The sequence below is a fragment of the Acanthopagrus latus genome, chromosome 13, assembly GCF_904848185.1.
Source record: "Acanthopagrus latus isolate v.2019 chromosome 13, fAcaLat1.1, whole genome shotgun sequence".
In the NCBI taxonomy this organism is placed as follows: Eukaryota; Metazoa; Chordata; class Actinopteri; order Spariformes; family Sparidae; genus Acanthopagrus; species Acanthopagrus latus.
In genome coordinates, this window is record NC_051051.1 from 7,985,349 (window position 1) to 8,011,254 (window position 25,906).

At 44.1% G+C, this 25,906-nt stretch overlaps 3 protein-coding genes across 4 annotated transcripts in view; 1 reads left to right on the forward strand and 2 right to left on the reverse strand.

Annotated features, from left to right (window-relative positions):
• Positions 1–6,732, reverse strand: part of ltbp3 (latent transforming growth factor beta binding protein 3) — a 55,335-nt gene extending 48,603 nt beyond the window's left edge. Inside the window, exon 1 of one of the 2 annotated variants that reach the window (XM_037118794.1) lies at positions 6,690–6,732. The gene's annotated coding sequence lies outside the window, so the exon portion shown is untranslated. The remainder of the gene's footprint in view (positions 1–6,689) is intronic. The other variant, XM_037118793.1, reaches the window with a different exon arrangement.
• si:ch1073-224n8.1 (zinc finger and BTB domain-containing protein 17) lies at positions 1,553–6,725 on the reverse strand. The gene is made up of 2 exons (XM_037118795.1): positions 5,566–6,725; positions 1,553–5,439 (listed from the first exon to the last, which is right to left on the reverse strand). The coding sequence occupies exons 1-2, from the start codon at positions 6,281–6,283 to the stop codon at positions 4,469–4,471; spliced, it is 1,689 nt and encodes a 562-aa protein (XP_036974690.1). The 5' UTR covers positions 6,284–6,725; the 3' UTR covers positions 1,553–4,468.
• A 4,275-nt stretch (positions 6,733–11,007) lies between the features above and the next one.
• LOC119030697 (LRRN4 C-terminal-like protein) lies at positions 11,008–14,229 on the forward strand. Its single transcript, XM_037118481.1, has 2 exons — positions 11,008–11,120; positions 11,908–14,229. The coding sequence occupies exon 2, from the start codon at positions 11,916–11,918 to the stop codon at positions 12,642–12,644; it is 729 nt and encodes a 242-aa protein (XP_036974376.1). The 5' UTR covers positions 11,008–11,120; positions 11,908–11,915; the 3' UTR covers positions 12,645–14,229.
• Positions 14,230–25,906: the final 11,677 nt, after the last annotated feature.

Genomic DNA, 25,906 nt, shown 5'->3' on the forward strand with positions numbered 1-25,906 from the left:
TGCTGTTTGAAGCTGACAGTGTATTCTATTTTCTATTTTCTAGTTCTACTCTTACAGATTAACAAGTGTAAACTGCTACCACGTATTATCTGTCCGCTCTAATATGTGGTCTTTGACTGATTTTCAGGGGTCACCAGATGAATCTGAGGGGTCGCAAGACACTGGATGGTTTTCCAGATTCCGGCTTCTAAAGATGATTCAAATTGAACAGTTTTTTTTTTTTAAGTTAAAAGGGCCACGAGCAGAACACGGTCACTTAAATGATAGAGGCTCTGGTGGATTAAGCTCAGTGGCTCCCTAATGGTGCGCTGAGGCACACTGGTGTGGCATGAGGCAAGTCCGGGCGTGCCATGGGATTCTGTTACAACCATAAATTATTATTGCAACATTCAGCTATCTTAATATACTACATCAGTGCTTTGCACACGTTCATTTCCCAATGCAGAGGCAAGATGTATTCTTTTCAGCAACCTCACAAAGTTTCAAATGAATTCTTGAATCAGATACACAAGAATACAGTTGTTTGTCAAACTCTTTGAGATTGGTAGATAAAATTAAACATGCAGAGAGTGATTAGAGAACACGTTACGGAGGCGACTTTGCCTGGAAATGAGGATGTGCCTTAAATGAAAGCCTTGCCCTTCTTAAACTTAAATACCCGAATAAAACCACTGTGGATGCTTTAAAAACAGATTCCTCTGTAAATCTCTATGAAGTTTGCTCCTCTAAATGACTTCTGATCATTAATTTGCCACTAACTGATTTCGTAATCATGGAGAAAACAAATAACACGTCACACTTCACTGATAACTAAGGATAGATTCAACGATGGTTTCAAGCGAACTGTGGGAAATACGAAAGCACAAAAGTATAGTACGAGTTATTTAAACCTCACTTTATATCAATGACAGCACTATCTTCTAGATGTGATTTAAATATTCATTCATCCTATTTTGAATGTTGGGTATTATTTGAGCACCCTAAACAATTAACAGTAAGCACCTTGATCTGAACATTACAGTGACATAATCACCGTCTGACCTTCAGCACTTTTGAGAAATCTATACATTCAGATTACATTTTGCAATATACGGACTCTGAATTTAAATATATCGCCAACGTGAAAGCATGACACAAACTGATAACATAGATAAAATGCTGCTACATGTGTTTTTTTTCTGCTACATCAAACCTGCTTTGCTTCCATAATCGCTGAAGGCCACGTCAAATAGCCAGTTTGTGTGCAGGAACACAGCTGTCATTACTCAGCATCAGGAGAGGAGGAAGGTGTTATTTGGGAGCCGTCTTTAGGCGTGTCCGCAATATGTTTGGCAGCGTTTCAGTCGGTGGAAAAACTCGCCTTCAGGGTGACTGTGGTTTTCCCTGCCGTGATACAAAGAAATGAACTGATTGAAAGAGACTGGCATGATCTAAAATTAGGATACACTCGTGGCTGCGGCATGTAGCTGAAATCGCCACGTCATCCATCCGATTCAAAGGAAGCCCCTCTTAATCCAATATACAAAACAAACAGCCACAAAGAGAAAAGATGTAGAAACAAGGCCCTTTAATATAGTAACTTTTACAGTAGGTAACGGGATGAATGTGATGTTTGGGGGCGGGGGGACATATTCTGAACACAGAAGCATAAAAAAAGTAATCCAGTTCACATTTAACACTGACTTCTTCTCATGGACGAATGCCATTTCAGTTTGAACCTACATGCAAAGGCCTCCTTGTATGTCATACAAAAAACAATAAATATGATTATCTGGGGGGCGAAGACTCACTCTGCAAATCATTTTTCTGGGTATACAGTAACATTTTAGAGTGCCCTTTTAAAATGACTTACACTTGTAAATGTACATAGAATAGTTACATGGAGATCAGAATAGTATTATTCATGGAGACCTACAGTACAGCTCAAGTAGCCGAGGAGATTAATGCTCTGCTGTCAACCCCGATGCATCAGTGTCACACCAGGGAAAAGTTTCATAGGATTATATATATATCTATATATATATATTTACAGTGAATGTTAGCATACTCATGTTTTTAAAGCACATTACGTCTTAAAAAAAAAAAAAAAAAAGTTGTTGCACATTTTCCACCAATGTTAACCCTCATTCAACCGGATAAAATGGCTAAAACTACATTCTTATATACAGAAACTGTCGCCAGCAGAAGGGAGCAGATATGCACATGCGAGCACCAAAGTCTGTCCGCTAGTAAATGCTAGTAACCGGCTGGTAACAACAACACAAAGGCCAGAAGAGGAGAGGCTCTCTAGACGTACAGCAGCAGCTTCAACAGAAAAAAAAAGAAAAAGAGAGAGAGAGAGAAAAAAAAGGAATGCTGAGATATGGTCCATGACAAAGAGAGATGTGATAATCAGTGAAACGGTGTTAGAACTGGTTGATCTGTGTGCGTGCTGATGACAGCTTGCCGAGCCCGTATCCTCTTCAAAAACAACCCCTGTGTTTTGTGTATTCAGGGATATCTTCAGACTTAGCCTCGACACAGATAACTTTGGCTCGAATGAAAACATTACCATTGTGCAACTGATGAGGGCTCTGCAGAGAGACGAGAGGAGATAAGACCGAGCAGAGCAGGGCTGCACAATGAGACGCCTTCCACTGAGGACTTACTGGTTCATGCTTCGTGAGGACACGACGGGGAAAACAGAGTCTGGATGAGACTTTAAGCCTTTAAGTTTACAAATGGCCTCATTAGGGGTTGAACTCAACAACTCAGGTGACTGGTTAGGTCCATTCTCTGGGATTACTTTTGACAATTTATGCTTTTTTTGTTGGTGTTATTATTACTTCAACATAATGGCGACCTAAATAAAACCCGTGACATTGTGGTGAATAGGGATGCTCCCAACAGCTAATTTCCTTTGTGCTTAGACAGAAACTAAACTTGGGACTAGCTGAGCGGTGTCAAAGTGAGGAAACACTCCGAAAATGAGCAAAATGTAGTGTAAAAGGTCAGACATGATCAGAGAATAGTACAATTTTAGACGCAGCAGTAAAGAAATGTTGTTAATGGATGCTCATCTTTATAAAACAACACTTGTCAGTATATATTATGCTAATATGGAATCTGTAAATAAGTGAGAAAATTAACTAAAGAGACTAGTTATTCTTGGACTGACTAGTCAACCTATCACACACTTCCCTAGTGATGACATTCACAGTTCCACCTGTGGCAAGACAAGTGTTGGAAAAAAAAAGTGACATATTTTCCTCAATTGATTAGCTGAAGAAACCAGATGAGTATTAGTAAACACATTAATTCTTTAGCTGAGAGATCGATTTCATAATTGCAGACAGATATTGTCTCGGATTTCAGTTAATACTGCCTTTGATTCAATGATTTGTATTCCTGCTCTTAAAGGATGCATTAAAGAGAAAAAGATGTATTTTTGCTCCAGTTTAATCAGCTTTTCCGGCTGACTAGAGCTGCAATGATCGAAAGAAGATTACTGGCAGCTATTTCATTCATCAATTAGAAGTTTTAGCACAAGTGTCAAACATGTGCTGGTTCCAGCTTATTAAAAGTAAAGATTATGTGTTTTTCTCTGTTGATTATGAATAAAAAAAACTATTAATCTTGAAAATAATCGGCAGATTAATAGATAATGAAAATTATTGCTACTTGCAGCCCCACAGCTAGGCAATATTACGACGCCCCTATCATTTTCCCTGTCATGTCATCCACAACAAGACTCATCTGAGATAATGCATTTTGAGTAAAGCACCAACACCTCTTATCAAATACTATCATTTTGTGAAGATATAAACTAAATAAATCAGTCAATAATGCCCAGCTGCATAATCATCATGCCTGGTACCCATGCACACACGCAACATGAACCGGCCCTTGGCATCCATTTGAATTTTTCGTGCAGCTCAGTGTGTGTTCAGAGGCCTACAATGATTCAAGAGCAAACACAACCTCCGACTAACGTGTAAAACTAAACTCATGTATGAGTTTGTCCAGACTAAAACACAGGTGAGAACCATCTTGAACAGCAGCAGCAGCAGCAGCAGCAGCAGAGACTCAGTTGATGTTTGACTGAGTGCTCAGGGCACTTAATGGCAGGAAACTGCTCTTGTCTGCTACTGCCACTTTCTAAATTAATGCTGGACAGTCCGCAAACCTGCAACTCTCTGTGCCAAAAACAACCTGTCTGCTGCTGCTGCTGCTTGAGGAATGTCCTAGAAAAACACTTGGCTTTGAAGAATGTGCAGTGGATATTTTTAAAGTTATTTTTATTCTAAGAGTGTAAAGCATGAAAATGTCAGAGATAAACTCCGAAGCTAGGGTTATATGTAGCCTGATTCTTCTTTAACAGCATGGAACAGAGATTACTTTATCCATCATGTTTACACCTCGACCCATGTTTGTAATGTGGAGCAGGTTTCATGGCGAGAACGCTGACAGTTCCTCCTTTAATCATTATCTACACACAGTCCACAACTGAGCTGTCGTCCTCCTCGGCTCCCCACTCCCCAAACCTCATCTGAGGGGACGGAGCTGCTGGGTGGAGATTGTTAATGTCATCCATGGCGTCTGCGTCCGTGTCGTCGCTGGCACCGATCCCCATGTGGCCGCCCTCCTCCCGGTGCGTGCGGATGTGTTTCCGCAGCGCGGCGGGCTCCTTGAAGGTGCGGTTGCAGAATGGGCAGCAGCATGGCCTCTCCCCGGTGTGAATGAGCTGGTGGTGTTTGAGGTGCTGCAGGCGGCTCAGGCGCTTCCCGCAGATGGCGCACACGTAGGGTTTCTCCCCCGTGTGCGTGCGCCTGTGCTTGCGCAAACCGTCCAAGTGGCGGAAGCAGTTTCCACACTCAGAGCAAGAGTATGGCTTCTCACCCGTGTGTATGCGCAGGTGGGTTTTAAGCGCTCCAGACTCGCGGAAGCGGCGGCCGCAGACTCCACACGGGTAGGGCTTCTCTCCGGTGTGGATGCGGATGTGCTTCTTCAGGCTGGAGATCAGGCGGAAGGTCTTTCCACACTCCAAGCAGTGGTGAGGCCGATCTCCAGATGGTTCCCCTATTGTGTCAGGGGCCGAAGGTCCTGCTGAGTCCTCTGCTCTGCCTGGTGAGAGACTGTCGCCCCTCCCGGCTCCAGCAGTCCTAGTCAGCTGCTTCTGTCCATCGAGCCCGCCCTGCTGCAGGCCCCCGCTGCAGTCTCGGACAGTCCTTTGGTGACGCAGAGGCTGAGTAAATGAACGCTGGGAACCTTCATCCCCTCCTACTTGAACGTAGCCAAGGTCGCCCACATTATGGGACGATCCCTCTCCATCACCGACTCTGTTGTCACCACGCAACCCAGAATCCTTCCTGCTGGGCTGACCAGAGCCTGAAACCGGTCCCTGCTCCTCTTTAATCTCAAACCTGGATGCTCCACCTGGTCCCTGAGACTGCCTCTCATCTAAAAACAGATGAAAACAGACCACAGAAATTAACCCCTGCCTCAAATAACAGTAAGAGATTGAATAATTACAGCTCACTCTCAGCCGAAAAACACAGAATAAACACCAAGACATCGTATATTTACCTGGTCTGCTGGAATCTGAGCACATATGCGATGTGTTGGAAGCAAAGTCCAGAGCGTGGTTAGTCACAGAGCCATCTGGTTGGATTGAAAGTTGGCACATTTTGTAGTCGTCTCTCGGCTCAAACCCATGAAGTGAATCGTCCACAGAGCCTCCAAGCCCCAGGTCAACACCAGCCCCGTTTACGTTTCGGGAATTCTGGTGGTCCCGGTCCAAGCCTGAAGTCAATGAAGCCATGGAGGACAGAGATGGTGCAAAAACCGACTGACTGACCGACTGAGGGCCTGTGTATGAGATCTGAAGCTGATCTATGAGCTTCTGGGCGCTGCACAGACACTCCTGTAAAGTCTTCAGCTCCCTCTCTGACACCTCAAGACGCACTTTGAGTCTCTCGTTCTCCTGCTCCTTGTGCAGCAGCTCTTGTTGCGTCTCATTGAGCACAAGCACCACTTCACCCAGGAGCGTGTCGACCGCGGCGGACATGGCAGTCTGAATGGTCGGGGCGAGCCGTGATTTCAGCGACGTTACAGTCATGTTGCCCTGCGAGGCTCCGTATCCAGCCTTGTCGGGTTTCCTATCATAGCAGGACTCGACCCCGGTTCTGTCGGAGATGTTGATGATACTCTGTTTACGGTTTCCACTGTGGACCGAGCCGCCACCGCCGCCGCTATTTGATGGAGATGAATCCATGTTAGCATAGCCTGTCCGCCTGGAAGTCATTATTTTAATTCAGTTAGCTAGCTTTGATTCAGTTAGCTAACGTTTACAGGCGATGCTAACGTTTAGTTGCTAATCACGCTGTCCGACGTTGAAACAAAGTGGATTAATTGCGCGGGTTTTGTTGCCGAAAGGTGTCAGAAAACTGGGCGAAGCACCGACAATTACATTTGACCCATTAGCTGTGACAAAAACAATGCAACGTAAATGAACTGTTCGCTGGGCCTGGCTCCGCTAGCTAACATTAGCCTCCTAGCTCAACACTAAGAGCACCAGCCGGTCACACACGGACTCTGGCAAACAGCGAAACTCTGCAGGAGAAATGAGCCGGCGGTCTTTCGCTGCGTTATTCAAGTCCGTAAATTACTGTTCAAAGACTTTGATACCATGGCCCTCAGCTGCGACTCACCCACTCCCAGCTTCTGCCTGCTGGACTGTTTTCTCAGTGTACACTGAGGCCTGTCGCGCTCAAATGACGTCGACAAAGAAGCGCCCTGAGTGTTGGTTCGGTTTTTTTGCCCTGGGTGAAGACTTGAAGGCAGTTTCACCTCCTCAGCATCTGTAAGGCAATACGAAGAGGAAGGATTGATGTGGCTTGGCCTTCTCTTTAATTGGATTATTCTCTGTCACGCATTTTTCTGTTTTAGAAAACAAATAAGATTAACTTTGCATCTAAAATGAACAACTCTGATTAGTGAGGCCTCGTGTGTGTGTGTGTGTGTATGTGTGTGTGTGTAATTTCAATATTTTTTGTCTCCAGCAGGTATAACAAATTAAATGAAGCATTCCCATTAATGCAGTTGACAACAGGACATCCTGATTTATAGCCACTAACACTAGACAGCCTCTCAGAACACTGTCATGTGAGTGGGTTAATAACAGACTTGATTGAAGTCTGTGTGCACAATAAAAGATAAAAAGATAAAAGATTTTTAAAATTATATAATCGATCACTAAATAGTGATAGCAATAACAGAATATATTACTTGGTATTTTCATTTGTTGATATGTCAACACAACAAGATTCATTTTCAAACTGCAACTATATTTATCAACTCACCAAATAGATAGTTTGAATTAATAGCATCCGGTCTTTTAAAGACTTGCTGTGTAGCCTGTAATTAATCATTCGATTATTTATCATTTTATCATGCCTGTTTTGAAGCATATTGTCTTTCGTTGCAAGCCTAATCGAAAATTACCACCGCACCACCTTTATTAAATAGGCTAACATGCAGATTAGTGCATGGTGCAGTCTTTGTAGCTTCTAGTTTAATTTATCCAAGCACTCTGAAATTCTGACAGATTGACTGATCGAGTCGAGTTGGGTCCATGTGACAGTGGAGCAGGCGCCCTGCCTGTCAGCCTGCAAGTCAAACCTCAGGGTAAATTCTGCTTGCCATTTGGCATCAGAGCAGCAGCCATTTGCGGGGAAAAGCTGAAGTTTGTCCTTTTCAATCTAAAATTAAACTTTCTAGGGTTTAAAAATACAAGTACCCGCGGGCGGTGACCTCTCAGTGGGTTATACATCACTCTAAAACAGACAAGATAACAGTTTATCCCACAGCAGCAGCCTGTTTTTCAATACAGGATGTAGAATCTGCAGAATATTTTAATATGGGAAAGTGGCCAAACATGTCATGAGCTGTGTGATGCTTGGCAGATATACGGTCATTGTGAATCCATCATGAAGGCTAATTCCTGTCACCCACACCCAGTTGTGTAACTGAACAGAAACAGACCCCGCCTGGCTCTTCCAGTCATGGCTTCTGTAGGCTGTAGGAGGCACTGCAGACTGCTCCATTAATGGATGATGCTGAGCTCAGGTAATGAGCTGTATGAATCATGCAGTTTTTTCCCCGTTGGATCGGTTCCTCACGATCATACACCTACTGAGCATTTGAACATGTTTAATTTAAATGAACGGCTGCACATTAATATTGTTTGCTCAGAGAGATGAAGTGAATCATTGGGCGACGCCGTCCACTGAGTGCGGCCTGCAGAATTAATGACATCATTATTGAGAGTCTGTGATGCAGTGCCTCATCCCTGCATCTAGTTAAGAGTGAGCGAGCGAGCTGGATGTTTTGAAGATGAAAGCGCGTCCACAAATCAACTAAGTGAAGAAGAAACTTGGACTTCTTAATTCTCCTTTAAGTGAAAAAGAATCAGCTGGCACATGGAGTTGTTGTTGTTTTCTCCTTTAGGCCAATGAAACATCACAATGATTTATTTGACTTGTGTAAAAAAAAATAAGAAGAAGAAGAAAGAAAGCAGGCAGCATTGTGGCCAATAAGTTGCTATGATCACAGCTGACTTGATACAAATCAAACACTCATGCTATTTTTTCTACAGGTCCTCTGCTCCCGCTATAACCAGGCCTTGTAGTATTCATTTGGACTGCTCCCATTTCATATATAAAAATAATTAGTTCCTCATGGACTTGTTTCTGATTAGGAAAGCAGACCCATGCCGACCAAGTGGCGGCGGTTTGTGGAAAGAGTGACGACGTTGTGCATGGCAGAGAGGGATTATGCAAGAAACCATCTAACGGTTACCATCTGCTTGAATTTGTGTCATTTCCAGAGTCACAACAGAAGTATTTCTGACGTTGCGACTCCACCTCTGAGTTCCAAGTAGCTCATTCTGCCTAACACGTTGCCTTTGTTCCTGTTACCTCATTAAAAAAAGTTTGTGTCTCACTTTCCTTATTTGGGCCTGCTGTAGATAAACTCCCCATGGAGCTGCAGCTGACTCACTACAGAAGAGCCGAACAGGTGCTCCGCCATAAACACAAATGATCATGAAATAAGACAAACATAGACGTGCTTCTCAGTGTGAGACATAAACACAACCCGTATTACGCAACGCATGAACATACTCGTCCCACACACATACATATCCCTGCATGATATGTATGCATCCCCGTCACACTTACACCCCCACGCACATTCCTGTATGTAATGCAGCATAAACACTCGCTTCGTCCACAGAGGAATGCTCACACAAGACAGAGAGTAAGAAGAAAATAAATGACTTAGAAATATACAATAAAATACAATAAGAAACTCAAGTACAGGCTGGAATTTGGTAGAGCGCATACCTCCACCAAGACACAACAGTGCCCTTTAAATATGCAATATGTAAGAATTGGCCACCTGCGCCAGAGCGAACGCTAACTGCTGCTAACTTGTGCTAGCTTGCTCAGTTGTCCGTGAGGCCGGTGCTTCAGACTGGATGCCCGGGCACCAGGGGAGTGTTGGTGTTTGCGCCACGAGCAGTGGAGCTTTGGACCAGAGTGGAAAGGGGGTAGCTCATTAGCATGTTAACTTTAGTAGACACAAGACACAGACATCAGCACGTCAAAATGTCTATGTATTGTATTGTATTGCTGCAGAGATGTCTAATAAAGTTAGCATGCTAACCAGCTAGCCCCTATCGAGAGGTGATAGTAAACAACACCAACACTCGCCAGTGCTCCGAGCTCCATTACACCCGCTAGCTGCTTGGTTAACTGAGCTAAGCCTGTTAGCTAGAGGTAGCTACAGATAGCCGCAGTGAGAGGTTACTCATGTGATATGCTTGGATGATTAATTTGACATGTGGCCAGTTCTCACGTATTGCGACTTTAATGGGGTCTATTCTCTGCTGAGACGCAACATCAGTCCAAGTTTTGTAGAAATCCGTTCAGCGGTTTTTGTGTAATCCTGCTCACAAACCAACATTTAGACGGGTTGAAAATATGCTTCTAGGCGGAAGATAATAGATAACTTATCTCGGTGGGGAATTCATTCTGTCAACGCACTTGTTCCTGCAGAATGAATTACAAGAAGCACAGGAACAATATGACACATACATTATAATAAAAAAAGAGCTTTGACTGAGGCGACAGAGCTGATCGAGTCGGTTTCATCTGTTTTGTGAATTCCCCTGGTACAGGACAACGCGTGCCGACACTTTATCTGCAGACTTTGCTTGAAGTCGGAGCAGAGACGTGAGTTATGCAGCTGGATTTCAGTCCACAGCTGTCACATGAAGTTCCCTTTTCCGCACGTCACGTCAAAAAAAACATCTTGTCCTGTCCAGGATATGAGACGCTCTGAGCGGTCTTTTCTCTTGTTGGGATGTTGGCAACACTTCAGATTAATTAGCAACACTTGTTTGGTTCATTTTTTTTTTTTTTTTTAGTACCAGCATGGAAATTTACTACATTTCAAATAATTCCAATGAACAAGCACAGTCAGGTTTATTTCCGGCCTGTTGGTGAGCAGCTGTGCAACAGTTTCTTTCGTTTTTTTTCTGCAGTGTTCAGAGTTAAGTCATACATTTTATTTAGGTGAGAGGTCAGAGATGGGATATGCTGTCTGGAGCCACTGGCATATGTCAGGCATGACAAAATTCCAGTGAATGAAACCCGTGACACAGATTAATCCTCAATCCCGTTCAATTTTTCTCGGCCCCTAAAAGGAAAACAGGAGCTCATTAACAAGTCAGACACACTCTGAAAATCCTGGAATGTACCAGGAATCCATGTGGTCAGTGTTCCAGAGATTATGTGGCGGTGATGTAACGAAACACACACTATAGTGACACTGACTTACTGCGTGCACACTCATCGACTCACACATTGCTGAAGAAAGGAGAGAGGTGGAGCCGGTGCAGAAGGGTTCGGGAATAAGGGAGAGGGGGGACTGTGGGAGGGCAGAAAGAAGGAGGTGATTGTTGGGGAGACAGGAAGCGTATAAAGGAGGAGAGAGGGCAGGCAAGTGGAGGGAAGACGAGGAGGAAAGGAGCTCACTCACATCTTGATCCAGATTACAGACCGTTCCCAAAACAGCAGGTAAGCTCCTATCTCTTGATACTGGACGCTTTTTTTTCCTCCGCTCTTAACGCAGACGAGTGGAGCTGAAGAGGAGCACACAGCACGTTAGTATTCAGTGGAGGCTCCGGCTCTGTTTTCAGTTTTGTGAGATTTCTCTGAATGGGCCTCATTGTTGAAGCTCCACACATGTCCACCACAGACCCACATGTCAGGTATGTTTGTGTGGATTTCTTTTTTTTTCTTTTTTTTGAAAACCGCACATTCAGCTTCCCTGTAACTGGACCTGGCTACTAACAACAGAACAGCGCTGGGCTGTGTCATGGGGTGTGTGAGCACTTGGACCTGTTGTGCAATACCGCCTGGAATGCTGAATTAGTGTGAACTACCTCCAGAAGTTTAACGAGCGAGGATTATTCATAGCAGACCGTAAATCACTAAATCACATACAAACATGCCACGGAGTTATACATTTCAGCTAATTAATTGTCCACATTTTAGTCATCTGCTTACTCAAGGGTAAAAGCAGTGTGCGCCGGTTTTGAGAAAACAATTTATCTCTTGAAGTGAGTGAGATATTTTGTGGTGATCCAGCTGAGACTGGGCTCAAGCTTTATGTTCCCTTTTTTAGAGAAGACACAGCACCGGGGGGGATAAATCCTGGTTCAGGCTCAATACAAAGAGACTTTCAATGTACATACGGCTGTAAACCCAAGGGGCTGGTACTTATCATTCCTATGCAAAAGAAAAAAAGAACCCAACAGATTTGCCAACAAACTGATGGAATATTTCTCTCTCTGATCTCCAGATAGCACGATGGCTGCCAGCAGAGGCCTTCCTGTTCCCCTGGCGATCGTCTGCCTGGTTCTCATCAGCGGTTACTCTTTCTTGCCTGCGATGGGAGTCGCGGCGATGGATCCCACGAGATCTCCCGGGCCACAAGGGTTTACGACTGATGACTCTTTGCCTTCTGCGGAGGATTACGACCCAGATAGGGAAGCAACCGATGCCCCCATTCTCGCCAATACGCTGCCTCCACTCTGGGGGACGCTATGCAACTACGATCCCTGCCTCGAGTCTCAGGTTTCCTGTGGCGTGCTAAAAGCCAAAACCGGCTGCTCGTGTCCGGGGTTCACTACGCAAAGAGAGCCTCCGGAGATTCCCAACCTGAAGTCAGTGTCCTGGAACGGGTCAGAGGTCGTGGTTCACTGGTGTGAACCTTATTCGTACGTCACAGGTTACATTGTGAGAGTAGCGGGGAAAGAGAGGCAGAGGTTTGGGAAGGACAGAAGGGCCGGCGGGGTGGGCGACATAGAGGAAGTCTCAAATGTTTGTGTGGTGGCAGTGAACGACGTCGCAGAGAGTGAAGAGTCCTGTATGATGTACCGGCCCAGGGACCACAGCCTGCCCCTGAAAGCAGGACTCATCGGAGGAGCGCTGGGCCTCCTGCTGCTCATCTTGCTGGCCGTCCTGCTCTGGAGGCGCAAGAGGCAAAGGAAACAGCAGGCCAGCATCTCTATGCGCGAGACAGCAGGGACACAGTGAACGGATAACGGACTCGCTCCCGTGAGACTCCTCCGCTTCACACACTGCAACATCCGAGGTTTACCGTATACGGAGAGGAAACTCAGGAGGAAACAACGCCCGCCATCTCACATGTGTACACCTGACTTGAATTGATTGATTAGGTCTTGTTTTATTTTGAAAAACTCCTCCATTGGGCGCGGTGGTTAAAGGAAGTTCACACCTCCACAGTTTGAAAAAAGGAGCCGCGGGAGAATTCTACAAAAATGAAACCAACAAGCAAACAAGAAATGTTACAGGACAGATCAGGAGAATTTGATCTTTTTTTTTTTTTTTTTTTGCATTTCAAAAAGCGAGCTCTGAAATATCAGGTGTCGGGACTTTAAAGAACAGCCCAGCGTGCGGCCCATGCTTGGAACGGCTATACTGAACAACTGCTCATTGTAGTGCAGATCACAGAACACTCACCAGTGCAGAGATTTAAGTGTTTATTTATTCCTTGATTTCAGAAAAATTGTCTTTGTATCGGTGCATTTTCCAGCATTCCAATATGTTCTTATGTGGTTTATTTTGCTATAAAGGAACACTTCCTCTTTTAAGTTTGTCAGGAAAAAAAAAACTTCTAAAGATACTTGAGTTTCCTTTTTAAGAATGTAGGTCACACGATGAACACAAGATGAAACTGATCAAAAATCTGACAAAAGCCACTGACACGCAATTCCTGCATTATGTACTCCAGATCAAATGTATCAGGCAACAAGACATTTTAAAAGATTTAACGGTATTTTACCAGAGACAGCAGCGGATGGGCATGGAGGTTCAAATGAGGCTGTATCATTCACGGGTTTCATCAGAGCGCAGCAGCAGCAGACACGTCAAAACATGCCGCGTGCAGAAAAAGGAAGAAAAGTTTGTGATGGTTTTTTTCTTTTTGTTTTGAAACTCTCTGTGAGAGTCTCCATTATGTTTTGTATTTAATTAAAGAGTTAATGTGTGATGTTTTTAGGGACAAAAGTGAACGATGTGCTTTTTTTGTGTGTGTGTGCTTTATTTATGAACCTTTGGTTTGTTGCCAGAGATCAACTCAACTTGCTTTTTTCCTGGGGGACAGTTTTGTAAAATGACGCTTTGCCTATATGATAGATAACTCAGATATTTAAATGAATTGTGCAGCTGCGACCTTTCCATCCTGAAGTCACTAAAACGTTGGGAAGGATCCATCGACATAAATTGCTCGTCCCTGGCACATGTAAAAAAGTCACATGGAACCAACTACAGTTTTCTCCTCGACGTAATGAAAAGCAAATGAGTCTAGTTTTATTTATTTCAGTTCAATTGAACTTAAAATCCCCTGTGAGAATGAGCTCTTCCTTTGACTTAAAATGAGCTGGGTGGACGTACTATACAGAGTTCTACTGACGAGTTTCTAAAGATAAATGATTAGCACGTTGGCAGACTTCCCAGCATGCATTGTTTCACGATGAGAGTGATTTGACGACTGAAGTCTAAAAAAGACTGGACTGTATGTGTATGTGCATGTTTATATATTAAAGGGCTGTGCCGCTGAACTCAAGTGACACATGTCCTTGGCTGTTATTGCACCCATGTGTCAAAATGTGTAGCCGTTTAGCAGCTTTTTAGACGGGCGTGTGTTTCCATCTGCCTTATTTTCGGAAGTTGTGTCAGTGTCTGTGTGAGCACAAGTGTTCAGAGCTGTTTTTCCAGCTGTCATACAAAAGCCTCTCTGGCGGATATGGACTTGGTGAGGCTTGTCTCATTCCAGCTGAGACTCTCAGTCACTGGGGCTGCTGGGAAGCTTCAGGCCTTCTCTCTCTCTCTCTCTCTCTTTCTCTCTCCCTCTCTCTCTCTTTTTGCCTTGATGTAAAAGAGAAGAAAGTCCAATATTTAAATCCTCTCGGTTTATCTCATGTTCAAGACTCCATCTGCATGTCTCGCAGCCATGTTATAATTCCCTCTCTTTTTTTTTCCACTCTTTTTTTCTCTCTGGTCGCTGCCACCGAGTCGTTCCACCGCTCCTGGGCGTCTTTTTCTCTCGCTCCGACTGCACACTTGCGCGACTTACACCACGCGGAGCTGTGTGGAAGTCGTCTAAACATCTGTAATTTAGAGACACAACAGATTGTTCGTTTTCCAAATCGCTGAAACGGCCCCGAGACGTTGCTTTCATGACACACATTCAGAAGAGTGCAGCCACTCTCTCAAAGTGGGCCAGCGCGAGACAAAATGCAAAGACATGAGGGAACAATATCATGTGGCGGCAGCAGCGAGCCAGTTTTTTCGACGGACCGAGACGTAATGCACTTAAACCCCATGAAGAATGGGTTTAACAAGAGCTACAGCCGGAGCAGGGTTGTTCTGGTGTTCACGCACAACATGCACATACACATGAACAAATATACTGTATATATGCGTCTCGTTTTGAAACAGGCCTCGATGAGCAAACTGGTGTCCAGTCATCCAGCTATAAGCTGCATGAGCTGGGTGTTCACTCCCTCTGCAGCTGCCCCCAAAGTTTAAATGCTCTTTCACGAGAAGAATGCAGAGCCTGGAGATCTATAAACCTGATACAGCGCGTAAAAGTCAGACAGCTGAAGAGACGAGGCAGAGGAGGCTTGAAAGACGCAACCATTTTTGTCCTTGAGAGAGCCTCATAATCTGCCGGTGTGGAAGTGAGAATCAACCGTAATAATTTGAATTTAAAAGCTACTCAGCGCCTGTTTGTAGCCTCTAACCGCTGCTGAACGTCACATTTGAATCCCACTAAATGTACAGTGTTTGAAATCCCATGTCAGATTTGTATGTGGTGGAGTTTCAGTCAGTATTGGCCTAAAGGATAGAGAAGAGAGCTTGTGATTGATGGTTCAAATTCCCCACCCCACTATCTGGGTGGGGGAAAGCACAAGTCTATTCCTTCATTTCCACAACATCAAATCCAAGCAGCTAACTAACTCAGTTCTGAACGGTGGAGACCTACACCAGACACAACACCCCTCAACACGTTCCCGCTCCGGCCCATCAGCACTGAGCAGCCATTACAGCATTATTACATCATCAGTAATCAGCACTCATGAGTCTGACCACGCCCGCCTTCGAGCTCGGCCCTCAGTTTGAACTCAGCTACGCATCTGTGAAGTTTCGAGAGTGTCGCGGTTGTGACTAAAAGTGCTGACGTGATTCTCTGAAATGCTTCTGTGTGTGTTCTATGCGTCTCTTTGCAGTGGTGACGCACACACCCGCGCACACACACACACACACTCTCAAAGGGAAAACATTACAGGTCAACACTGTTGCAGCTGATAGTGACCAATTGGAGTTGAGCAATAAAGTTTTTTTGACAATACTACAAAAACACACAAGGTAACTTCAGGCTGCATCTCAACATCTTGAATTCAGGATTTTAACATAGTAAAGATTATTTGGCATTTATTTTCATTTAATGTTTATTTGTATAGGGTAGTGCAAGTATGTAGCGTGCACATAGTACCACACAACTACTACAGCATGTGCAACCGAAGCTAATTTGCACAGCCCGTCCTTAGACGGGCCTTTAAAATACATAAAACTCAGCAAATAGACCAAATAACAGTACAAACAAATAAAACTCAGCAAAAGACAGACTGAACAGTATAAAACACAAACTGCAACACGCTAAAAAGCTGTGGATCACAAATTTCTCAACATTAAAGCAGCAGATGAAATGTTCTGATTCTGGCAGCCCCCCCGTGGTGGTGATCAGGTGAGAGCCTTGCAAAAAAAAAGAAAATGCTAAGGAAACTTTGTCTTAGTGCCGTGCCACCAGACTACAGAGCAGCTTCCTTCGTCCTCACTTCGTCCTCAGCGCTACGCCTTAGGAAAACATTTTAATTTCACAACTTCTCCACCCCGGACAAGTCTCGATCTGACACAGTGAGAGGCATCGAGACGTAACGTGTAGAAACCGCTCATCTTTCTGCTGATGGTCTTTGACTATGTAGGTCATCCAGCCATATCAGTGTTAAACTGAGACTGTTTAATAACCAGTTAAAAACTCCTTGCAGAACATTTAGGGGTTCAGTGGTGATGTAGTGTCATTATCAAATATTCAGCCTCCCTTTGCTTCCTCACAGTGACGCTGCTCTTAATGAGATCACTCCATTAAACTGGTCGGAAAGGTCATTACGTGTGGGTCAATTTGTTTTTAAGATTATTTCATCCCTTACATTTTCTAGTCTAAAAACCGCAAGCTAATGACTTTAATGACATCTAAATGAAACTGAAGGACAAATCGCAGATTTTTCGTGGGCATACGGCACATGAGAGACTCTTACATGACCTGTTAACATCCTTCTGCTGCTAATTTGTTTCTGTCTCCATGTTTTCTGCCTCTGATAAATGATTCTCCCGAGGATTTCTCGCTGCATAAACGTGGAGTTTTTCCAAGTGATCTGCAGCACCTCCCAGGCACGCGGGGTGCCTCTGAAAACCGCTTTTGATGTTAGCAGGAAGAAGATCATGTGGATGAAGCGCAGATGTGAGGAGGGCCAGAATCCATGCAGGGAGGGAAAAAAAAAAAGAATTCTCAGCGATTCCTCCGCTCTCGAGCATCGTCCGTCGCTTTCTTTTTTACGAAGCAGACGCTCGTCCTGCCGCAATCTCAGATGGTCATTGGTGGCTGTCTTTTTCTGTGACTCGCTGCAAAGTCAGCAGCAGCCACTGCAAGCACACCATGTGCTACTGTGTCCATCCAGCTGAGGCAGTGGCCATGTTGAATCACTGCTATCTGATTATACGGTGACTCATGTTACTTGTGCGGTGAGGAGGTCACATGTGAAAGAGTGAATCAGTTGAAATCGGATGCATGGGTTTCACAAGAAAGCACTCGGCCTCGGTCTGCTTCCTCATTAGTGATTAACGATGACTAAAGAGCTGGTGAGTGCAGGAATCAGTGTGGTCCATTCCACAAATGTCTGCGTGACGTATTTGGATGGTTTTTCTTACGAAGTTCTGGATTCTACCAGCAGGTGTTGCATTATGTTAGGAGGCTGCGGGTGATTGAACGGAGAAATGATTCACCAACTGAGCCTTGCTAAAACGCAATAATGGCACGTAGGCCACAAAGCAGAAGAGACGTTTTCAAAGGGCCGTTAAGTAATCGAGGATTCTTTTAGTAACCGAGACAATTGTCCCAACAGTGACAAAGCTATTCTGGTGCATCAAGAGGTAGTACTTCCATGAAGTGAAGAGGAAACACACAGAACACAAGATGAGGTGAGAAAAGCAGCTGTCACAGAGGCTCAGGTCACCACATCGCCCTCTGCTGGTCACATTCAGTCCTGAGCCAGAGAGGCCTGACTGAACTGAAGGGGGCAGAAAGAACAATTACAACAATGGCAATAATAATGATCACTCTGATAATAATGTCTACAAAGGTGGATGATGTCAGGAACGGTGCCAATTCAAGATCTCTGTTAGCTGGAAAACAAACAAACAAACAAAAGCTTTACAGACAAAACGGGTCACGAGGAACCTAATCTAACCCGGTTGTGTGTGTAACTTCAGAATCAGAACTTCCATTATTAGTCCTGCAAACCAGAAACGTGTGTGTCTCAGCAGCCAAAGGACGGTTTAATATAACAATAAACAATGAAAATATTAAAAAATGAAACAATATGATAAAAACATAAGAAGAAGAGCTGGAGCAGAAATCTCTGAAAGTACGTAACTAAAAACGGTTAAAAAGTACAAAAACAGGTAGAGCAAAGAGGAAAAAAGCTGGAAGGTGAGCGAGAGCTGCTGTAACAAGCTGCCACTCAACCGGCACCTTAGAGGTAAGAAAAGTATTAAAGGAGCAGTACATGAAGAAATTTAAAATTCAGTTATCATCTGCTCACCCTCGTGCCGGCAGAAAGTCGGACAAAGTCTTGGTCCACAAAACATTTCGGGAGCTTCATATCAAAACAGCGTTGCAGCATTCTGCTAAAAGACTGAGGTAGATGGGGACTCGTCTTAATATGTAAAAAAAAAAACCATAGTGAAAAAAAAAACAAAACAGCATTGCTCCACACAGTTTGTCTGCTGTAATCTGGAAGCACCAGGAGCACAAATTGATTGGAAAAGAGTCTGACTGGTATTATCGGCTGATATTTACCCATCACAGTTATATCTGTTCTGCTTTCAAAGCCTTGGATTACGCAGGATGAACTTCATGGAGCCATTTTATGTTGTTTTTTAAAAACATTTTGTTTCGCTGTGAGTCGAAAATGACTGAATTTTCATTTTTTTTGTGTGTGAACTGCCCCTTTATGTTTCCCCACTTAAAGCCGCTCTGTTCACCATTTACACATTAACAATTAATCAGATGACGTGTGTTCAACTGAAGGTATGAGACATCACATTAAACGACGACTGATTTGTTCCATTTGCAGATAAAACAAATCTCCTTTCCGCTGAGTGCACTTCCACGGCAGCTTGTACTCGAGGGCCTTTAAGAGGCTTTGCTGCGTCGAGAGCGATCGCAGACTGTAATATTATGTTCGTCTCATAACATTATACTGGAGCCTACTCAAAGCCGTCATTCATTTCCATGCTATTAATTATTGCTGAGAAATTAATTTGCATTTAGCGTGGGGGGAATCTGAAGGGTTTTTTATTATTATTATTATTATTATTATTATTATTGGTAGTGATCCACCAGCAGGGGCACTAATGGCTGATTGCTCTGGGGTCAGCTTTTACAGGGCATAAAACGTTCAAAGTGGGTCAGGCATCCATCAGCAGCCATTGCTGGGTCGAGACCGCCCTGAACGCTCACTGGTTTTCATCCCAGTGTAGAAGAGGGGTTGTTCTTCTGTAGCAGTCTGAGCATCCTGTAGACAGCACGGTTAATTAAAAAAAAAAAAGGTGAATTAAGTTTTTTTTAATTATTTTTTTTTTTATAAAAGCTGCTTTTTTTCCACTGGGCCATGCTGTGGCCTCCATCAGAGGAACGTCTGGGCCTCCGTGGGTGGTTGTTCAAGCTGATCCCCTTCCTGCAGGCGTCTCATCCTGTTTACTCCCGTGTCCGTCTCTCCGTCTCAGCTTCAACCTTGACTCTGTAAATTTAAAAAAAAAAAAAAAAAAAAAAAAAGATTAACTTCCGTCTCTCCAAGTAACTCCGGCGCCACTTGCAAGGATGATCGGATGTAAATGCAACAAGGCGTGTGCGTGTTGTGATTACTTCTGTTGGCATCATCAGACAGAACAAGAGTGTGACATCTTTCATCCTGCAGACGTGAAAAAAACCCAGGTTGAGAAGTGAGTCACAGCTACTTCTGCTGGTTTCTTAAGGGGAGCCACTAGAGGTCATTATTGCTAAAATAAAAAAAATAAAAAAAGGGCACAGCAGGAATCAAAGCCACCTCTGGCATGCACTCAGTGATAATGTAGTGGAAATGGAAATTAGCTGCTCTAATAGGGATGAAAATTAGTTTGCGGGAGTAATCAGCCCAGCCACATTTCCACGTCGCAGGGGAGAGCCGAGGTTTGAAGAAAGCGGCTATACATGTTTGTGCATTTTCTGTCAGCGCTCTTTTCTTTTCCCCCCCAAAAAAATTTTTAGTTGCCGCTCGACAGGCAGGGTCAGCGCTCTCCTCTCAACTCCCCGGGAACGGCTCAGAGAGAGTGTGGGTAGGAGGAGGAGGAGAAAATCTCTTCCCCTTTTTTTTATTTATTTATTATTTTTTTTTCACCCCCACTTCCTTGTATGAAGAGCAATGGTAACCATGGCAACTTGGCATTATACAGGACAGAGCTGAGGAGGTTGAAACTGAGCTCAGCTCGGAGAGGAGCGTTATCAATCACTTTGACATCAGCACTATGACACGCACACAAACAACACACACACACACACACACACACACACACACACACACACACACACACGTTTGCCTGCTCTTTCATCCGTTCATGTGACTTCACAGGCCAGGGATCATGACATTTTCCTTTTCATCTGAGGGGGAAAAAAACCTTTACAGGCACCAGTGTCCAGTGGATGGATCTGAATGCAGAAAAACACTCACGATAGAGGGTGAAAAAAAAAAGTGTTTTTGAAGATGTTAAAACAAACCCTTCAATTAACAAAGAGAGAAAAAAAGAAAAGAAAAACCTTGAGAACATCATTTCTCAGTTTCTTTTCCTTCTTTACCGTCTTTTCATGTTTTTGAATTGCAACAGAAGGACACCCTCTTTATTCTTTGTGCAACACTTGAAAAAAAAAAAAAACCTGGTGAGGAAATTCTCTGCGGAGATTTACGGACTCGCGATGAATAAGGTTGAACAATGATGTAATGAATCACTGCATGAATGGATTGGAAACTGAAAAACAAACAAACAGAGAACTGGCAAATTTGTATTTGGGTCATAACAGGCGGAGAGACGTTGTCGTGATTGCAAAGAGGAACCAACAGAACCTGTCTTCTTCGAAATGGGACTCTCAGCCATTTCATTTGGAAGAAATCACATCCTGTAATTTCATGAAATTGATAATACTTTTACATTTCTGGAGCTTCACAGCAAAAACAGTGTGGCAGGGTTCTCCTGTGCAACTGAAGTAGATAGGGACCCGTTTTAAAATGACAAAATCATCGTTATCATTGTCATCATCATCTCCACGAGATCCCAAACTGATTTGAAAAGGTGATATTTACTCCCTCGATGCACGATCAGGCTCACACGCTCACTTCAGACGGGGTGTGTGTGAACCCTTTTACCTGAAAAACGATAGTAACCAACATCTTTTTAAATCAATTCGGGATCCTAATTATACTAAGATGAGCTGTATGGAGACATTTTAGGTTAGTTTTACATGTTAAAACAAGTCCCCATCTACTTCAGCTGTTTAAGAGGGTGCCGCAGTGCTGTCTTGTCGTTAAGCTCCAGAGCCGCGTTGTAGATAACGAAACTTCGACTTCGCGGACAAAATTTTCACGGTCGGCGGTGGACGACGACTGAATTTTTCATTTTGGGTGGACTTGTCCTTTAATCTGTATTTCAAATCTTGTTTGAAAGTCGTAACAGGGTTGAAGCCACAACATGCAGCTCTCCAGAGCCGGCGTGCACGTCCTGAGAGGCCTCAGTTCCTGCTCAGGTGCCGTCGGCTGAATCTCCAAGAGCACAGAGAAACCTGGAGGGACTCTGAGCCGGAGCTGTATTTAACCCTGTGAGGTTAAGTGGCTCTCCCAGAGCGGCGGCACTGTTTTTCCCAGCTGCACCGCTTCTCTCAGCCGGCCCGGAGGAGGATGGCTCGTCATGCACTTTATGAAATAACATGTCCTTTGTTGCTCTCAGTGTACCAACTGCGTGCCTTCCGTCTGCGCTCACCCTCCTCCCCATTTATATTCTTTACCTGCTTTATTCTTTTCTTCTTTCTTCTTCTTCTCCTCATTGTCAAGGGAGCACTGGAGCATATCCCAGCATGCATTGGATTGGAGGAGGAGGAGGGTCAGACAGCTTGGACAGGCTGCCAGTCTATCACACATGCTCCAATCCACTCTGAACGACATGAGGAAGCTCGCACCAAGGAAAGGGCAGAGCACGCAAAACACTGAACCCGGAGAAGACCAAGAACTCGATGCAGCTTTAGAAATGAGAATTTTAAAGGAAAAGTTCACCCAAAATGCAAATGTAATCATTATATACTCAGTCTTATACCGATGGAGACTCAGATGATGTTTCTAGAGCTTCACAGCAAAACAGCGTTGCACAGCTGAAGTAGATGGGGGACTCGTTTTTCCAAATGTAAAGAAACGGCAGAAAAAAATAAAACAAACAACTGCTTTTTGTCGCGACCCAAGTTACAGGAAGCCCCAAGATCCCAGCTGATTGAAAAAGACTTTACTGAGCTGAATTCTTCACTGTAGCGGCTAGGCTAAAAGCATTAGCAGACACCATGTCTGACGTGGGTGCACAAGCTTTGACTGCGCGTAAAAACGTGTAATTAATGTCTTTTTAAAATCAATCTAGGGATCTTGGGGGCTTCTGGATACTTTGATTACGCATTATAAGCTGTACAGAAATATTTTTGATTGTTCTTTTTCAGTTGTCCGAGCTCCAAAAAGTGTTTTGCTAACTACAAAACTAAATGGATTTTTTTCATTTGTGGGTGGACTTATCCTTTGAAATAAAAGCGATGAAGAGAGATAAGTAGGCCAGGTGGAGGATAAACTGGAGGAATTCTCTGTCCAATAAAGTTTGGGGGCTTTAATCCAGGGCTGTGTGAGGACGCACAGATGCAAATTGCACACACAGTACCTTTACAACTGAGGCACGAACTAAAAATCCAGGACTGGTGCATGGCCAGATGTTGAGCAAAACAAATCCCAATTACCCCTCCCGCCTCTGCTTTACAAAAAAAAAAAAGAAAGAAAGAAAGAAAGAAAAAAACTAAACAGTGCAGCCGGGGCAGGAACAAGCACTGGAACAAGAGATGAATCAGGGACAGATTATTCAGGACACAGTCACAGGGGATCGAGTGCTCCAGAGGAGAGCAAGGACTTGACCTTTTTCTGAATATTCATGAAGAGAGAGAGAGAGATGTGAGAGATGTAAAACCTTTCCCGGGACCCAGAACTTTTGCGGAGCCTAATAGCGGTCCGCAGCCTGCGATTCAGGGCAAAAAAATATAAATACATCTAGCAGGAGTAACATCAGGACATCCTGGCCGTCTGCCAGGCGGAGGGATCAATAGCCATTAACACCATCATGCATGCAGTCAGAGGACAGCAGGGATCTGCGAGCTCTGCAGAGCGTTTCATCATGATGGGAGGTGGATTGGAGCTTTAGTTACAGTTAGAGCATCCCCTTCTCCCTGCCGCCGAGAGCGATGCTTTCTGACTGACAATGTCATCAGTGTGCTGTGTATGTAAACACACCCAGCAGCCTGGAGAATCTAGGTCATTTTCTGGCTGGGATGAGACGAGATGAGAGGAGGGGAGGAGCCGTCTGGAGGTGCAGGCGAGCCGCAAACGTGTGCGGCGTTCATGTGTCAAGAGTCCGGGGCCGTAATCCACACGCACATCCCCTTTTTCCCCTTTATCTACTTCACGGATCAAGAGAACGTGCCTCCAGTGGTGATGAAATCTGCTGAGAAACACAGGTAGTGAAGCAGAAGGGGGGAGGAGGAGGAGGAGGGGTGAAGGCGTGTATAATCTCTCGCTTCACTTCTCTTTGCTTTAGTGCCGAGGACACGCTGTTCATTAAAAATCCAAGCCTTCAGTCTTCAGTATACACAAAAGCTCCGCGCCATGTAATATTGACATTGGCTTGCAACAAACAACCAGGAACCAAAAAGCGACCATGTGGCGGGAATCACACACACACACACACACACACACACACACACACACACACACACACACACACACACACACACACAGGCTCTGGAACATCATGTGCTGGAATCGCTGCAGACAGACTGTGGATGATTTGGGTCCTTTCCAAATCTGTCCTTAAAATGCTCTGCACAGGCTTCATCTTGAAGGGCATTTAAGTGTCAGTGCACGTCACTGAAACCCGAATGTCTTCTGTTTGAATCCATTTGAAAAAAAAAAAAAAATCAATTAATGCTTTAAAGTGTGTCTTTACAGCAGAGGAGCTGTCGTAGAAACTCTGCTTGCGCTCTGTTTGTTTTGACTGCTGGAACAACACTCACCCTGAAGGCAGCATGAACAAGATCCTCCAATAATGTGGAAGTGATTATATGACATGGCTGTATATGACGGGATGGGGTTGGAAACTGAATCATAACCTGACAAATTGAGGCCCTTCATCACATCACACAACGAGACTCTACAGCCCTGCCAGCGGCTTTGTGAGGCTGCACTGAGGCACCGCGGTACTCTGAGCTAAATGCCAACATCAGCAGGCCAGTGACAACGCTCGCGCATCGACGTTTGGGACGTTTAATGCTGTGATCCAGTCAGCGCCAGGGGATTGAATTTCCAAGGTGATACGCCCAAAGGGGGGAGGGAAAAATGGCGTCCTTGCACATGGAACTGAAATGGAGGAGGAAAACAGTACATGAAATAACAGATGCTGGTATATTTTATCTGTAAATTTACACTCAGTATGCAAATACATCATGGATTTTCTTTAAAAAAAAAAAAATGTTGAAACTTCTTTTAAAACACAGTGGCAAAATCCTACAGCTGTGCTCCAATTTTTTTTTAAGTTACATAGTTTTCTTAAGAAAAACCCATGACAAGAGCTGGGAAAAGTTTCAGATTGTGGGTGAGTTTGCCCAAAAAACCCCCCAAAAATGTCTCAGGGAAGGGTTACTGAAGGTGAAGTCAAAGGAGCACAAACGGCTACAGGATTCACGCCCTGGTAAAAAACATGAATGTGGGTTTAAAATTGAATGGCAATGCCATATTTCAGGCAGGACTGATGTGGTGCTTCAACAAACCAACGGGACTCGCACTGACAGTCCTGGAGCCAACACGGCTTTCATGGGCTAAAAAAATCCAATAAAGCAGTCCTGCATTGATTTGCAAATACACTTGTAGTGGCCTCGTACATGCGGAGGTATTAGAAGAGATGAATGCAACAGTGTGGGAAAAAAAATCAGACGGCATGTAAATTTACATCACAGTTTATAAAGTCAAACCTCTGTGATTTAATGTGGTGATTTACTGAGCAACGACTTGAAAAGCAGACCTCAAACTCTAATGACAATGCATCTTGGTAGAAGGCGTATGTATGTCGCCACATATAGTGGCAAATGTGAAATCCACGTATTGCCAAAAAAAAAAAATAGGGAGTTACTCCCAAAGGCTTGTAAAATTGGAGGAGTTACCCTTTAAATAAACTGCATCAATGATTTCCTTATTAGAGTCTCAGCCTTTTGGAAGTTGTTGAAACAAAATGGTCAATAGTTTCCCAATAAATTAGAAGAAAGCCAGGAACCACAGACGCTCCCCTCTCCTCCTGCTTTTCCAGGTGGAGTCACTGTTATGGCTGGAGAAGTGATTTATTGACAGCATCACTTTCTTCCTTCATGACTCTTCCTCATGCCTTCGGATCCAGGTGTCACAGAGGGCAGATGTTTAGCAGCGTGCGATTTATTTTCAGCGAGACGTGCAGGGTACTAGCTGTGCTAGGTGAACAATATTGGCTTCCCACCCTTTTCCCCTCCTCTGTCTCTGCCAGAAGCCGAGTTACATGTTTTGTTTTGGTTTTTTTTGCTCTTCTGTTTATTCAGTGCGTTCCCATTAAAAGATTACAAAGCAGCCTATTTTTAAATTTGTAAG

What these genes read in the sequence shown, in the direction of transcription:
- si:ch1073-224n8.1 (XM_037118795.1), bottom strand. Translation starts at nt 6,283, where the DNA reads ATGACTTCCAGGCGGACAGGCTATGCTAACATGGATTCATCTCCATCA. An exon ending in CTCAGATTCCAGCAGACCAG is followed by an intron (nt 5,440 to 5,565) that starts GTAAATATACGA and finishes ATCTGTTTTTAG; the next exon opens with ATGAGAGGCAGTCTCAGGGA.
- LOC119030697 (XM_037118481.1), top strand. Translation starts at nt 11,916, where the DNA reads ATGGCTGCCAGCAGAGGCCTTCCTGTTCCCCTGGCGATCGTCTGCCTG.